This window comes from Antechinus flavipes, chromosome 6, assembly GCF_016432865.1.
Source record: "Antechinus flavipes isolate AdamAnt ecotype Samford, QLD, Australia chromosome 6, AdamAnt_v2, whole genome shotgun sequence".
NCBI lineage: Eukaryota > Metazoa > Chordata > Mammalia > Dasyuromorphia > Dasyuridae > Antechinus > Antechinus flavipes.
The window spans coordinates 137,937,902-137,954,283 of record NC_067403.1 but is presented as its reverse complement, the minus strand read 5'-3'; the positions used below and the strand labels follow the sequence as shown (position 1 = coordinate 137,954,283).

General features: G+C 33.4%; 1 protein-coding gene across 3 annotated transcripts in view; it reads right to left on the bottom strand.

Annotated features, from left to right (window-relative positions):
- Positions 1-16,382, bottom strand: part of TBCK (TBC1 domain containing kinase) — a 640,231-nt gene that overhangs the window by 551,616 nt on the left and 72,233 nt on the right. For all 3 annotated transcript variants that reach the window (XM_051967429.1, XM_051967428.1, XM_051967430.1), the window contains 5 exons: positions 12,983-13,124; positions 10,900-10,960; positions 9,430-9,491; positions 9,013-9,074; positions 7,792-7,940 (listed from right to left, as the gene is read on the bottom strand). In XM_051967429.1, coding sequence (XP_051823389.1) covers positions 7,792-7,940; positions 9,013-9,074; positions 9,430-9,491; positions 10,900-10,960; positions 12,983-13,124 — 476 coding nt within the window. The remainder of the gene's footprint in view (positions 1-7,791; positions 7,941-9,012; positions 9,075-9,429; positions 9,492-10,899; positions 10,961-12,982; positions 13,125-16,382) is intronic.

The window sequence follows — 16,382 nt, the reverse complement described above, 5'->3', positions numbered from 1 at the left end:
GGGAAACATCAAAGAAAATTACACAAAGCATGCAAAGAGAAAGGCCCCCAGGCCTTCTCTTCTGAGATGCTCTCTTTGTGTAACATTATAAAAATTTCCATAAAAATGGAAAGGTAGAGCATAAGAACAGATCTTTAAAAGTCATTCTTAATAACAAAAAGAAAGGGAGAAGTCTCCCAAGAACAGACTTGTTAAAGCACTATATACCATTAATTATCTCATACTGAATAATATGTCCCAGACCCCAGGTGACTTATTTTTTTCTTCATTACATCAATTTTCCTCACACAAAGAGGAACAGAAAAGATTAAAGGGCTAGTTCTGGCCCTCCCATCACGGTATGTTATGTAGAAGGATGTCAACAGGCAATGGAGGGGCCCTGAATAAGGTAAAGCTTTGGAGTTGAGGTTTTCTTTATATTTCCACAGATGAAGGAGATATGTAGATGCTAGAAAGATATAGCCACACTGTCCAAATTGATCTAGCACATGAAAATAAAAGAACACCACCAGGAGAATAGAGCAGCATGGTTCCTGCAACTGGCCCTACCACAACTTAAATCAGAAGAAAGAAAACCCAAAACCTTCTGGGGCATTATAAAAAGCCCACCTTAGGTGACAGTAGTTGGATGGGGAGAATACATCCCTGAAATTCTATTGTATGGTATTGGATCTCAATATGTAGTTAAGGAATTTGGTATTAATGGGCATGGAGGGGAGTTAAATAGTAAAAAACCTGACTTGCGAAAGATCCTTCCCTATGAATGGGACTGATTGGATGAAGTATTTCTCAGTATTGAGTTACATATTCCCTAGTTCCAGAATTGGGACCTTGGGGGAGGTCATTTACTCTTTGGAGGAATGAACTTTGAACCTGAGATACAGGAAGTTGCAGGAAGTGACATGACCTGTGGGAGGTAGCCAGCATTAGTGATCATTGGTCAAGGATGGTTACATCCTGTTAGTTTATTGTGTCTTTTGATTTTAAACCCTGGACAAGCTGGAAGCAGGTCAGGTTCCAGGTGCACATGGCGGGAGTTGAGATGGCTCCTAGGTGTGTCTGGGCTTTTCCCTGCAAGGATTAAATAAATGTTTTCTCTTTGTACCTGATGATGTTTCTGATTAGTTAATTGGACTGGGAAGGGGGTCTTGCACCTGACCTGTCCCACACACCTATGTGTTACTACTAGCTTTGAGAGCTGATACAACTTATTCATTTTCGTTATAAATATGATCCTTTTAACAGGCTTTTGGCTATCAGGAATGTTGCAACTCTCCAATTGCATAAAAAAGGATTTAAATCCATAGTGCCACAAAGAATACAATATTTCCTCAATCTAACAACTACTGTTATGGGTATAATGGGACAGAACTCTGAAACAACAACTCCCAGTTAGGAAATTCATGTATCACCCTGTTTTAGATCGGGACCTATGGGACTCTAAAGAAGCTGATCCTCCTTTTCTAGACTGCAGAACACAGCAGAAACTTCGTCACACAATTTGGAATCAGACTTATGTATCCTGGCATAATGACTCTTATAATCAACATATGCATAGGAGATACCTCAAACTGAATTGGTGGGGAAATCATCAAAAGGAGAATGATCAAGTTTGGAAAATCATGTTACTGTTTGGCCCTATAAACGGATATTGTCAGAATAGAAATAAGAATATCATATAATTCTACTGTGCAGGCATGTTTGGGGAATGATCATACTTTCATACGAGGAGAAATTGGCCAAGTGACAATAACAATGATAGAAGGAGTTTATAATGTTACTTGCAGGGAATGCAAGGTTTCTGAATGCATAGGAAGTAAGGATAATACCAGTATTGTGTTTGTTATTATGAAGCCTTCATATGGTATGTTATCTATACTGAGTGATTTGCTCAACAAAAGTGGAAAGAAAAAATGTATTTCATGTGTTGTTTTTAGTATAATTGCATTAATTTCATTTTAGCTTCTAGTGACTTGTTTGCTATGTCTGTAACCACTGTTCAAAATCAAGTGGTTCAAGCTAGCTATTTGCATAACTTACTTTGAACATCTCTAAAGGGTTCAGAATAAAATTAATAAGAAATTTTATGAAGCTTTAAATCAATTAAGGGAGGATGTCCTTGAGATAGGACAAGTAGAAATATTGAGGAGTAGACAAAGATTGGTGTGTGATTACAGGTTCACTAGGAATACAATGAGTCAGAGTGGGAATGGGATAAATTAGAAATTGCCTTGATGGATTATAGGGAAATTCAAATGCTACATTGGACATTGAAGATTTTCAAAAGATTGCTCATATGTTAGATAATCTCATGAAAATTTAGAAGCTGATCAGACTGCTCAAAGGGATTGCTGATTGGATTAAGAGCACAAGAGACATTCAATGTCATTGGACAGGAAATTATACTCACAGTTGTAATTTTACTTATTTGTATCTGAATCTGTTGACCTATGTTTATTGTAGGTTGTTTTCTGACCATTGTTAAAAGATTGCAGAGAATGTTTGCAGGCAGGATCTCAGACTTTCAAAACTTGAGAGCACCTCCATAAACAAAAGGGGGAAGAGGTAGAGAATTTCCAGGAAGCTAGAGACTTTGGTAACTGAGATGTTCCCCTCCTCCTAAGATAAATCAAGGGTGCATTTAAGCTTGAAATCATGAGAAAACATAAAGTCCTGACACATTTTCTGGGGCATTGTGAACTTTACGCAAGATTGAGTCTCCAGAAAATAACATGCTTTAGAGAATCAGATCAGAGAAAACAGGGACCATTGCAGAGGACAGCAGATATTGGGGAACTCTGTGAAAAATATACTTGAAACAAAGATACTTAAAACAGAGTGTTTACTCAGTGTGACTGATGAGATAATAGTTCTCTAATTTACATATATTTAGTACTTAGTGTGATATGGTGCTCAGTGTGCTGTAGTGAATTAGTGATGTAATTGTACTAAAGTATTTAAGGGATGAGAGGACTTGAAATAAGCAGACTTGAGTGAGAGTGTGTACTAGAGCTTGATCTCAGACTCCAGACTCTATCCTTGACCATCCTCATGGTGACTCTCCTGCTAAGATCAAGGTCCATCCAGAGAGCCTCCAGAAAGCTAGCCCAGACATTACAGACCAGGAATGGTCACAGAACAATGTTTTTCATGATAACCTATGGTTTTAAGGTATATAAGCAGCATAAATTCTCTCAATAAATGACTGTGTTGAACTATTAGCAATCTCTTGTCCTTATTTTCAACTACCATTAGTTCATTTGTGTTGTGCTGGTCACAACACCCCACAAACAGAAAAAATTGCACCTCAGGATAAACATGGACTGATAAAAAATCAAAAAGACTTGGAGTAGAACAGGGGTTTTTCTGGGATAACCCAATAAGACCTAAAGATAGACCCTGAGGTCTGGGGTTTAATCTGTGTAGGTTATAAATACCTCCAGGCTAGCTCTACAAAAAACAGTAAGAAAGGATCCCTGAGGTTAGTTGGATTCAATTCTTTCTGGGCAGATAGCCATTTAATGTTACTCTTTAGTGTTAGAAGAAGCTTTTTTACTTGTCCTCTGAAGATAAAGCTGGATCTTCCTTATTCCCATAATAATGGAAATATTTCCAACTTTATCTTCAGAGGACAAAAATTTAGAAAAGATCTCAAAAAAGACTTCAAAAATCATATGAGAGAGATTGAGGAAAAACTTTTTTAAAAATGACCTAAGCATGTATACTTACTGTGTATCTAATTTATACTTTAATATATTTAACATCTATTGGTCATCCTGCCATCTAGAGGAGGGGGTGGGGTGAAGGAGGGGAAATATTGGAACAAAAGGTTTGGCAATTGTCAATGCTGTAAAATTACCCATGCATATAACTTGTAAATAAAAAGCTATTTAAAAAAATTAATAAAATAAAAATGCAATTCTTAACAATAAAAAATAAAATAAAATAAAAAATGACCTAAGAAAAACAAGATCATGAAAAAAAAAAAATTAACCAAATACAAAATGAGATTCAGAGACTTAAAGAAGAGAATATTTCTTTGAAAATTAGAATTGGGCAAGGGAAAACCAGTGAAGCTATAAGAGACCAAAAAGTAACAAAACAAAATATAAAGAAAGGGGAAATCAGTGAAGCTATGAGACAAAAATAATAATAATAATAATAAAACAAAATACAAAAAAAGAAAAAATAGAAAAGAATATGAAACATTTTATAAGAAAAACCACAGATCTGGAGTTGAAATCATGAAGAGAAAATACAAGAACAATTGGACTACTTGAAACCTATGACCAAAAAGAAGAACCTTGATACAGTAATGGAAGAAATAATAATAATAATAATAAAATTGTGCTGGAGTGATAGAACATGAACGAAATGTAGAAATAGAAAAAAAATCCACTAATCACCATCTCAAAGAGATCTTTTGTGGAAAACACATAGGAATATTACTGTCAAATTTCAAAATTCCCAGATCAAAGGGCAAATTCTGTAAAAGACAAAAACAAAAACAATTCAAATATGCTAGAGCTACAATTAGAATTGTGCACAATTTATCCACAGCTACAATAAAAGACCACAGGTCCTGGAATAATAAATATCAGTAATCAAAAGAACTAGACCTGTAGCCAAAAATATCATATCTAGCAAAACAACTGTAATATTAAACAAAAAACAAATGGACTCTGAACAAAATTGAAGATTTTCAGGACTTTGTCTCAATCAAACCTAAACTTATTAGAAAATTTAATATGTAAGACCCAACATCAAAGCTTAATTTCAAAGACTAAACTCAAATGTTTAAGATTAACTGGGAAGCTCAAAAGTAAAACTGGAGGCAGAGTCAAGTATGATCTGACTCAAAAAACAAAATTGTCTAGGAAAAGGCAAAAAAAAGTAATTAAGTTATATGAATGAGATGCAGAAGAGGGAAGAAGGCTGGTAGTTCTGAAAACCTACTCCTATCAGGAATGGGTTAAATAGGGAAAAGCATATATATAATATGTCATGAAGGGTACAGCATTCTCTGAAATCTATAAAGAAATAAGAGGGGAGAAAATGTACAGATTTATAGCAGTGGGACAAAGTGTGTAGAGTAATGGGAAATAAATAAAGGGGGCGGAGAAAGGGTGACAAAGAATAAGGTGGGGTACAGAAGGATATTTAGATTAAAAGGAGTGAGATAAGGTGTGTAGATTAATGGGAATGGGATAAAGAGGGAAGGAAAGGGTGGGGAAAGGTTAAGAAATAACAAGGTAAGTTAAGGAGCAGAATTAAAGTATAAGAGTTAGCAGGGATAGGAAATAAGATATCATAGAGACACTACAACACGGATCAGGAGCAGAATTCATAAGAAAAAAAAAGTAGGCTAGTAATCATTGACTTCAAACAAAATCACACTTAAAGATTCAATAAGAGAGAAATTTACATTATATGTCACCTATATTAATATTGTTTTAGATGAATGTGTACATATGGCTAAATACATATTAGATATGCACACACATATATGTGTGTTGTGTATATGTATGCATGTAGGTATATGTATGTGTGTATATAGATATATATGTGTGTGGTTGTGCGTGATACATATACCTACACACACTCTATCTATCTATCTATCTATATCTATCTATCTATCTATCTATCTGTTATGGGCCAGAACTTGAAACAAGGTGTTAACTCACTGGAATAGATAGAAACAATGCTTATATACTTAAGTTTACACCTCTGGAGTTCACACATTAGCTCACACTTTAGAGTTCACAAGTTCAAGAGATTCACAAGTCATAGCTCCCACAATCCCACTCTCTTGGAGGAGTCAACCTTTGAGAGAGGCTGAAACTGGCAGAGGCAGAGGCAGAGGCAAAAACTAGCAAAGAGGGCTCTTGGAACCAAAGAAAGCTAATTGGTCTATTTTGGAAGAGACGATAAAGGATTGTACTTTAATCCCTGGCTGCATTTGAGGTGATTACTTTGAACGGAAACTAAGGCTGCCTCCAGAAAACCTCCCCAAGAAACTTGCTCCCAGAGAGAACCATTATAATTTAGAAAGAAGAGAATACTACATACCCATGATCTCTTAATTGTCATTTTCATGGCTTTTTATCAGATCTCATCCTTTTCAACTTTTCCAGAGCATTTGATGCTGCTGACAACTCTTTCTTGATCATCTCTCTTTTCTGGGTCTGTTTTACTGTTCCTTCTTCATTCTGTCCTTTCTAATCAAATTCTTTTGCTGAATCCATTCCATGTCCACTAACAATGCATGTGCCCTAAGGCTCTGTTCTGGGACCTATTTTCTCTTTCTATTTTCTTGCTTAGTGATGTCATTAATTCCATGGATTTAATCATTATCCTTTTGCAAATGATGCCCAAATCTACATAGCAAATCCTAGCTTCTGTACTTCAACTATTGAATATTTCAAACAAGAAGTCCCAAAGGTATCTCAAATTCAAAATGTCTAAAACAAAACTCATTTATCTCTCTCTTCAAAATCTTCCCTTTTCCAAACTTCCCTATTTCTGTCTAAGACATCACCATCTTTCCAATTTCATATTTTCGATAGTTTCATAGTTTCATAACCTGAGCACATTTAATTTATTCTAAATTCCCTATTCTCCCTTACTAGACAATGCTACTCACAATTGAGAAATCTTGTCATTTTTGCCTTCACAACATCTCTTCTTTATACTTACACAGTCACCACCCAATTTCAAACATTAAGAACCTTTTGTCTGGACTACTGAAATGACCTCTTCATTGGGCTCCTGGTCTCTAGTTTTCCCTCTTAACAACCTATTCTAAACAGTTTCTAATGTCTCTCCTCTTCTCAATAAATATCAATGGCTTCCTTATTAGGATCAAATACAATCTCTTCCTCTTGGCATTTAAAGCTCTTCACAATCAGGTCACAAAATTTAATTTTATTATAATAATAATTATTATTTTTAATTTTTATTTTTAACATACATTGCTTTATGAATCATGGTGGAAGAGAAAAATCAGATCAAAAGGGAAAACCCATGGGAGAGATAAAAAAACAGAAAAAAGAAGTGAATATAGTATGTGTTGATTTACATTCAGTCTCCTTAGGTCTTTTTCTGGATAGAGATGGCATTTTCTGTCCAAAGTCTACTGATATTGCTTTAGATCACTTAACCACTGAGAAGAATCAAGTCTTTCTTGTTGATCATCACATATTCTAGCTATTATTGTGTATAATATATTCCTGATTCTGCTTATTTCACTCAGCATTGATTCCCGTAAATCTTTCCAGGCCTTTCCAAAACCAGCTTGTTCATTGTTTTTTGTTTGTTTGTTTGTTTGTTTTGTTTTGTTTTGGTTTGGTTTGTTTGTTTTTTTTTTTTCCTGAGATAACTGGGGTTAAGTGACTTGCCCGGGGTCACAGAGCCAGGAAGTGTTAAGTGTCTGAGTCCACATTTGAACTCAGGTCCTCCTAACTTCAGGGCTGATGCTCTATCCACTACACATACTAGCTGTTCCTGTTCATCAGTTTTTATAGAACAATAATATTCCATTACCTTATATACCACAACTTATTCAGCCATTCCCCAACTGATGGATATCACCTCATTTTTCAATTCTTTGGTAATTAGCAGATCTCAATCTGAATCATAAGCATCTCCAGAAAGAATTATTTCCAAATAATTAACTATTAATAAAAATCTCATTAATACACAGTTGCTACTATATGGTTTGCCAATTAAAAACAGAAATGAACATGCTTTCTTTAAAGGAGGCCCCAATATATTATTTTACCCATGCCTTACCTTTACATAGTTGACTAATGTCTTCAGGAAGAGTTAAATCAGCACATCTTAAAGAAGATGAGAATAGACTGGCAGGTTTGTAGAAGGGTATATATAAAGGTGATACTTCACTGAATACCTTGTCCTGTAGTAATTCATCTGGAGTTGGCCTTGAGAGATACATTTAATATATAAAATAAAAACAAAAGAGATTTTAAAATTCCTCTCTTAGAAGAGCATACATTTCAGCAAAATAGTTAAAATTACAGAGTAACTCAATAACTTCATCACTGGAAGGTGGGATACCAGGCAATGAATTGTTCTGGCTACAGCAATTGATAGCATGTTAAGATATGAAGAGGAGGCTAATTTGAAGTGTTTGGGGATTTGTGGAGGAGTACCATCAGTAAGGAACTTTAAGTGATGGTGCTCCCTAATGAAAATTAATGCATGTAGTGTAAGTTAGGATTTAGAGAACTGCCTTGAAGTGACAGGATAGGTGATAGAACTAGCTTCAGAATCCTGTCTTTGATACACGTAGACAAGTCACTCGACCAGTACTGCAGAAAATCTGAAACATTAGAGTAAATGATAATTTAAATTTATATAATGCTTTACAATAATTAAAGAATTTGATGTGTGCTAAGTGCTTTACAATTATAATTTCATTTGTTCCTCACAAAAACCTTGAGAGGGAGGTATTGTTATTGTCATCCTCATTTTACAGATGAGGAAATGAGGTAACAAGGACTATCTGACTTACTCTGGATCACATAGCTAGTAAGTGTCTAAGACTGGATTTGAATTCAGATCTTCCTGACTCAAGGCCCAAATATTCTACCTAGGTCACCTAGTTGCCTTGATACTGCTCTCTTTCCCCTTCTGGGATGGTTTAGGTTACACTCCACTCAGATGTGAAGGAATTAAGATTCCATTTCAATATTTGTTTTCTCTGTAATCAATCAATGCAAAAAGTAAAGCAGAAAAAGAGGTGATAGATATGCTGCTGCTTCACAAGAGCAGTGTTTTGCAATTTTCAAAAGGAAATACTGCACTCCAAATATTTACTCTCAAAGATGTCTTTTTTGTAATGCTACAAATATATGAGTAAACAGTTCTATTCCACTTAAGAAAATAAAATCTGCCAAATTAAGTTTTTTAATCCCAGTATCAATTTAATCAAGTCCCAGATCAGAAATATTATTGTCATCGGCATTAAGAGAAATTTTAAAAATTATTAACCTCTTAGAAGGGTGGAAAGTAAGGCATTTCTTCAACAGATTTATTATATTTTCAGGGAGCTCCTAGAAAATAAAAAAAGAGTAAAAGATTATTTAAAGTTTTTTATTACTCTTAAGCTTTTGGCGAGTTCTTTTCACATAATATAAGTCTTTAATTTAGGGGAAAAAACCCAGATTATGTACTCATTTTCTGTACATTTTATTTATTTTATATTGTGTGTGAATATGCTAAAATAGCTTATAAATTTTTTGGGGGAAAAAAACCCATAGAACTAAAATAAGAATAGTTTTAAAATATCATGCTATTGGAAATTAACTTGTTCCTAAGAAATTGTTTGAATTATACAAGTAAAAAGAGAGAAATATCTGATTTTTAAAAAAGCTATATTAAATGAATCTCTTTTATTTCCTTATTAACCTTTATAATGTCCAGACAACCATGTTCCTCAGCCAAGACTGTTAAAGTATCATCCATACAACCTAGAACAGAAAAGTCATGAGAATGAAAAGAAAACTTTATTAAGGCATATAAAAGACATGCATTAAAAAAATTTACAAGCCACCAGACCCTTTTGTATCTTAAAATTTGTGAATTTTTAATCTATTTTATTTTTAAAAAATGAAGACTGAAAATTATTTTTTATAAAGGCTAGCATAAAAATTATCACACTGAGACAATGAGAGAGTGAACTAGAAAGTAGGCTTCTGCTTTTTGATATGGGGCAGCTAGGTGGAACAGATAGAGAGCTCAAATCTGACCTCAGACATCTGCGTGATCTTGGACAAGTCACTTTCCTTTATTTGTCTCAGTTTCCTTAACTATAAAATAGGGATAATAATAACACCTATCTCACAGAATTGTTGGGAGGATCAAATGAGATATATTTGTGAAGCACTTAGCATAGTGCTTGGCACATAGTAGTTGCTGGCACACAGATAAATGCTCATTCCCTTTCTCTGCCTTTCCTACTCTAATTCAAGAAAATGCAGGTTCAACCCTTGCCTTTGATAAATGTTGGCTGTTTGACTCTGGACAAATAACTGAATTTCTTGGAGACTTAGGCAATTTTCTAAAACTTACAGAGCAAATGGAGAACAAACCCTGACCTGTAATGGTAAGGAGATCTTACTCATCTTTCATTCCCTACATTAATGAAATCATAGGTTATAAGAATTGCCTTTCCTCTCTCCAAAAACACAAATCAGAATATATGAAAGCATGGAATTTTTTCCTGTAGAACATTTATACATACATACATACATGTAAATATATATATATATATATATACATACACACACACACACACACATATATTTTTTTTCTTTCTGCATTTACATCACATATAAATCACTTTGTGTAATCTTTCTTGTTCACTTTCTCAGAGAGCCATATTCCCTGGGAATTATTAAGATGTTTCTGAGAGATAGAACCAGGTACTGTAGACAATTTTAGACAATGGAAAAATAATTCTTGCTACTGACAAACCTTTGGATTTAAGTATAGAACAAGTTTATACACTTTTATTTATGTCACTTGCAATTTAAACCCATTTCTGGACTTGGGATACAGATCTGTTATGTAATTAGGTATGTGCCTTATCATTGCCTGTTTACTGATTAATTTTTGGTTGTGTACTCTCTTTTCATCTATCAATTTTAATGCAAACACATGGCCCTGCTATATGTAGTATATATGGTAAAACTTTACATTTAAGGGAACTGAAACTATATTGGTTACATGATTTGCCATGAGTCATATAGTAAATATTAAGGTTAACTTTGAACCTAGGACTTGAAACTTTTAATCCAGTGTTCTTAACACAGTCCTACAAGTCAAGAGCAATAATTTCAGGAACAAGAGATAGAATATCAAATTTGTGACACTTACCTAATGTAAGCAAAAACTTTAGCCTTTCGGAAATATCCAGGCCCTGAAACAACTTTCTTCCCTAAATGAAATAATGAATTATTAAATGAGAAAATGAAAGCAAATGGTTACAGTTCTCTTCCCTCCCTTCCCCCAGAAGGGTTTTTTTTTTTTTAACTTAAAATGATTTGAATAGAGGCAATAACTCTAGGTTTTTCTAGTTAGGCTTTCTATTACTATCCCATTCCTCTTATTAAATCTAGTTAAAACCAAAGTAAAAATACAATTTAAATATTTCAAAAATCTCCTTATGTTTGGTGACAGAACACATATTATCCAAACAATATCATTTCTAAAAGAAAAAAGACATGTTGCTAAAAATAAATGGAGGATAATTTGGTATCATGAATAGAGAGATGGTCTTAAAGCCGAGAATTGGGTTTAAATTTCTCCTCCAAGACATAATGTCTGTATGTGACCTTGGGCAGATTCCCTAAACTCTCAGTGCTATAGACAATAATCTAAGACTCTAAGAGAATTTGCTCGCTTGCACTGATAGAGGGTATTTTCTCATCGGATGTTCCATATACCAGTGGTGCAAACAAATAGAAACAGAGGTCACTAACCTATTCAAGGATACCTGTGGGCCACATATTGACTTAGTAAGCCACAAATTAACATTATCCATATTAAATTATATTTTTATTGATATTCTTAAACATTTCCCAATGACGTTTTAATCTGCTATCCATGGTCCTAAGTTTGACATCTCTGGCCTAAAGATGACCTCTGTGATTCTTCCAACTTTAAGATTCTGTGATTCTACAACCTTTGTCTTCTTCACTGTGCCATGAAAGTTACTTTGAGTTTCCAAAGGCCATACCAAGATATGGAAGCTTTAGTAGGGCCTACCAAACTGGAAAGGTTTTATATATATATATATATTTATATTTATGTGTGTGTGTGTGTGTGTGTGTGTGTGTGTGTGTGTGTGTGTGTGGTACCAGCCATAATGAGCTGTTTGTCATCCAAGGATCATTAATAGGTAAGGCTCATCATCAAAGGAATTGGTGGAAAGAGTGCCCAATTCAATTCAATTCAATCCAATTCAATCGAAAAAGCATTTACTAATTAACTACTCTTTGGTAAGTACTATTCTAAAGGCTATAGAAAAAATGATAAAAATAAAAACCCAAAAGGTGGTACTATGCTATTATGTATGGCATAGTGAATAGTGAACTGAACTTGAACTTGAGAGTCAGTAAGATGGATCTGAAAGATGCCTCATGCACTTCCTAGCTATTTTTAATGACCAAGATTATATTAACAGTCAAATGAAACTTGGTTCATAAAGAGCTTGAACACATGAATTATTCTTCTTCTTAATACTACCATTAGGGAAAAATGGCTCCCTTAAGTTTAAGTAAATGTAAGTTTATTAAGCCAAATGGAATTATAAAGTAGAATGACCTCAATGACGGCATTGCAGAACAGATTCAAAAGACAACTAATTTGGGAAAAAAATCAAGGTTCATTAACAACTGATATTCCTCAATTGTAGTTTTTATCTATGTAAAATGAAAGAAGTAACAGTTTACAGGCAGAACACAGAAACTAGAAGAATTGATTAAATAATATTTTCAAAATATTTTGAAGAATTCCTAATAGAGATGCAAAGATAGGGTGTTCTTAAAAATCTCAATGCAGTTTTAAGTAATAATGCTTAAATTATACTAAAGCTTTTAATAATTTTAATTAAGAATTAAGGATATTAATAAATATTAATAATAGTTTGTTTTCTATTAACATTTACTGGCTAAGTTGATATTAATTACTTGTTAATTAAATTAATATTAACATTCACATAGTTTAAAACTGCAGAGATTTTATGCAAAGACTATGCAAAGAACTCAGTATATATAAAAATTATGTAATTTTTTAAAAGTCAAATCAATTTAAAAATAAGATTTTTCTCCCTCATTTATATATGTAGGAAATGAAAATAGATTTGTACTACTTGCTTTGCAAAAATATTATACTGAAACTATAAAAACTTTTTTTGTTGGTCTAATAGTCCCCTTAAACCTAGCTATTAGTTACATACCATACAAAGTTCAAATAAAATAATTCCAAGGGACCATATATCAGATTTGGGGCCAGAAGGCAATGACTTTTCACTTGATGTGTGGTCACTGGTTTTGATGATTCCTTGTGCAATGACCTCAGGTGCCAGGTAAGATGGGTACCTACAAGAGGATATTAAAATGACTAACAATTACTAAGACAGATCAAGAATTCTGGAAGATAAAACAATATTAACTTACTACAAAAAGTTTTAGGAAAAAGATGGCCTTGGCAACAGCTATTGCCAAGTGGAATTGTAAACCAACCATAGGAATTGGAAAAGGCGTACATCTCTGGAGTTCCAAAAGTAACAATACAGGCCTAAAAAGATTTTAATATTCTTTGCCTTTTCCTCTTGCATTAAGGCCTTGTTTTTCTTCCTTCCTTCCTTCTTTTCTATTTGCCTCTCCCATTTCCTTTAAAGACTGCTACTGTCCAATCGTTTCTCCTTTAAAGTATTGCTAAAAATGTATCTTATCATTTATCTTCTCTTGGAAGTGTGAAATTCTACTATTTTATGTAACTTAATTACAAGGGAATTTGAGAATTCTGTGCTTAAATATCTAGAGAGAAGTGGAATTATATAGCTTTAAATAAACCCAGACACAGCCACAAAAATTAATTAATTTCTGTGTAAATTTTACTCTGATATATTTTAGTTTCTTTATACTCTTTTTTTAATTTACTGCTAGATTAAGTTAAGAACACTAACACCTATTTGTTGTTCACTTATTTCAGTTGGTGTGATTCTTTGTTGAATCCAGTTGAGGTTTTCTTGACAAAGATACTGGAGTGATAATTTTCCATTTCCTTTTTCAGTTCATTTCACAGATGAGGAAACTAACTTGCCTAGGGTTATATGGCTAGTATGTGTTTAAGACTCCAAACCTGGTCCTCCATCTTTTGCACCACCTACTTGCCCTTGTTTATTACCTACTATAAATATTATTATTAAAATGATATGAGACACTGTAGTTTTTAGGAAAACACTCATTAATTCTTCCTCTCTCTTCTTCCTCTATGTAATGCTGACTGTGCTATTTATTTATACAGAAAAATGTAGCAAAATCAAATAAGTAAAAATCATTTTTGAAAAATTTAGAATGTTGATGATACTAATTTATTCCTTTGCCAATGTATTGCTATTTTCCAGAAATGTGAATTAACCATCCATTACTCTAATTTATTACAGACATACTATTCCAGTTTTGGTGAAAGAATTTGGTAAACCCAATGATCAACCCTAAATGGATCATTCATTTTTCACAGGGACATATGATATTTCTAAGGGTTATCTAACTGATGAACAGATTGTCATGACTCAAGACAAAAGATGATGATTGATAATGTCCCCAGACAATGATCTGGGTAGGCTAAGGGTAAAGGAGACATTGTAGTGTAGTGGAAAGAACATGCGTTCCAGATTAGAGATCTAGTTTTAAATTCTAACTCAGATAGTTACTATTTGGAAAACCCTAGGCAAGTCATGAAACCTTTCTGAGCCTCAGTTTCCTCATCGATAAAAAAAGAAAGGTTGAACCAGAAAAATTCTGAGGCTCCTTCCTACTCTAAAACTGTTATTTTATGAACAGTAGAGTAGTGTTGCCAGTTCAAAAACTTTTCACTAATGATGTCTTAAAAAGTGAATGTTAACATTATAAGCTAGTTTTAGGAATACTAACTCCTTTTAACAAGAAGTGAGGATGAATTAAAATAATATGGATTGGCAAAATTCTTAATGATATATTTTTTCTGTCAGCTGTTCATTTGTTGTTGTTGTTTTTTTTTTTTTCATTTAAATTATAGTCAACAAACATTTATTAAGTGCCTACTATTTTTCAGGCACTGTGCTGAGTGTTGAGCAGACAAAAGGCAAAAGTCCCTGCTCTTAAGATACTCACAAACAATAACAATAAATAGAAAATAGCTGACCTGAAAATAGAACACAAGCTTTCATCATCTCTCCCTGGTGTTTTAACAATATATTTAGCAACTTGACCAGTTGAAATAAAAGCTCAAAGCCCTAAAACAGATGTTAACAGTTTATTAATTTATTTTTGGTTCCTTAAAATTTGCTTTTTGAACCAAATGCAATTTTCTTCTGGGGTATTTTCTTTCATGCCTTAACTTTTTGATCACTTTATTTTTCCTGGATAATATTTCATGTTTTGCTCTTTGATACTTTTAGGCAATACTAAAGGTCTAAGACTTCAAAGTAAGCTAGACCTCATGGTAACATAAGACCACTTCTACCATTTCCAAATTTAAATTCAGGTTCAATTCTTCAAGCTGCCTGGTATGCTTTAAGTAAGTTACTTCCTCTCTTCACTGTCAGATCCCATTAAAACCTAAAGCCCTTTGTGGGAGAAAAGTTTTTAAAAAACAGTCCTTTCATAAAGGCTTGCATTTACTTTTAAAATAGGGAATTGATAAACATTGACAATATAAACATTTCCAAATACAAAGAGAAAAGAGGACTGCATATAAACTTTATTGCACTTGTTAAAGTATATATTAAACAGTACCAACATTGACTTCCCTATTGGTGTCCCTTTTAAATTTATTCCATTTTCTTTCTTTTTTTGGGAGGGAAGGGCTTCATTATCAGCCCTCTCTCACCCCTTACAGTTGCAAAAAAATAAGTTCCCCTATTAACAAATAAGTATAAAAATGTAGAATATTTCAATGGCCCAGACTAAAAAAATGTCTCGATCACTCTATATCATCAGCCCATAACCTCTCTGATAAGATGTAGGAAACTCATTTCATCATCAATTCTGGAATCAGGATTGTACCATTTGGAGTTCTTAAAGTTGTTTTTTGTTATAATTATGTAGTTATTATATATTTTGTTTACTCACTTCACTCTTCCATCAGTTCATAAAATCCTTCCCAAGTTTATCTAAATCTGTCTTTGATTTCTTGTACTATGATAATAGTTCATCAAATCCATATTCTATAATTTGTTCAATCATTTCCCTACTGAAGAAAATTCACTTGGTTTCCACATTTTTACATACCTCACCCAGAACCTGAGCACTATGTACCTTCTTTTTCTCATTTTAATCTTTTCTTTATGATCCTCCAAAGTTGGAATTTGTTATGCTTTCTGACAATTTCCACCCCAACCCACCCTTCTTCTTAAAACCCTTTTTTTCCCCTCTCCCTTGTGCCTACTTATTGCCTTATGGATTCAATATTTTTCTGTGAAAAATATTCTTTGTCCAGTTTAGCCAAAAGCCATAAGGGTGTGCTCATTCTCTTTGTCTATTCTTATGCACTCCAAATTTGAAAAATAATTCTACCTCACTTTTCCTAATTTCTTCCCCTTCTTTAAAACTAACATAAAAGAGCAAAATCAATCATACCTTGTGTTTGTT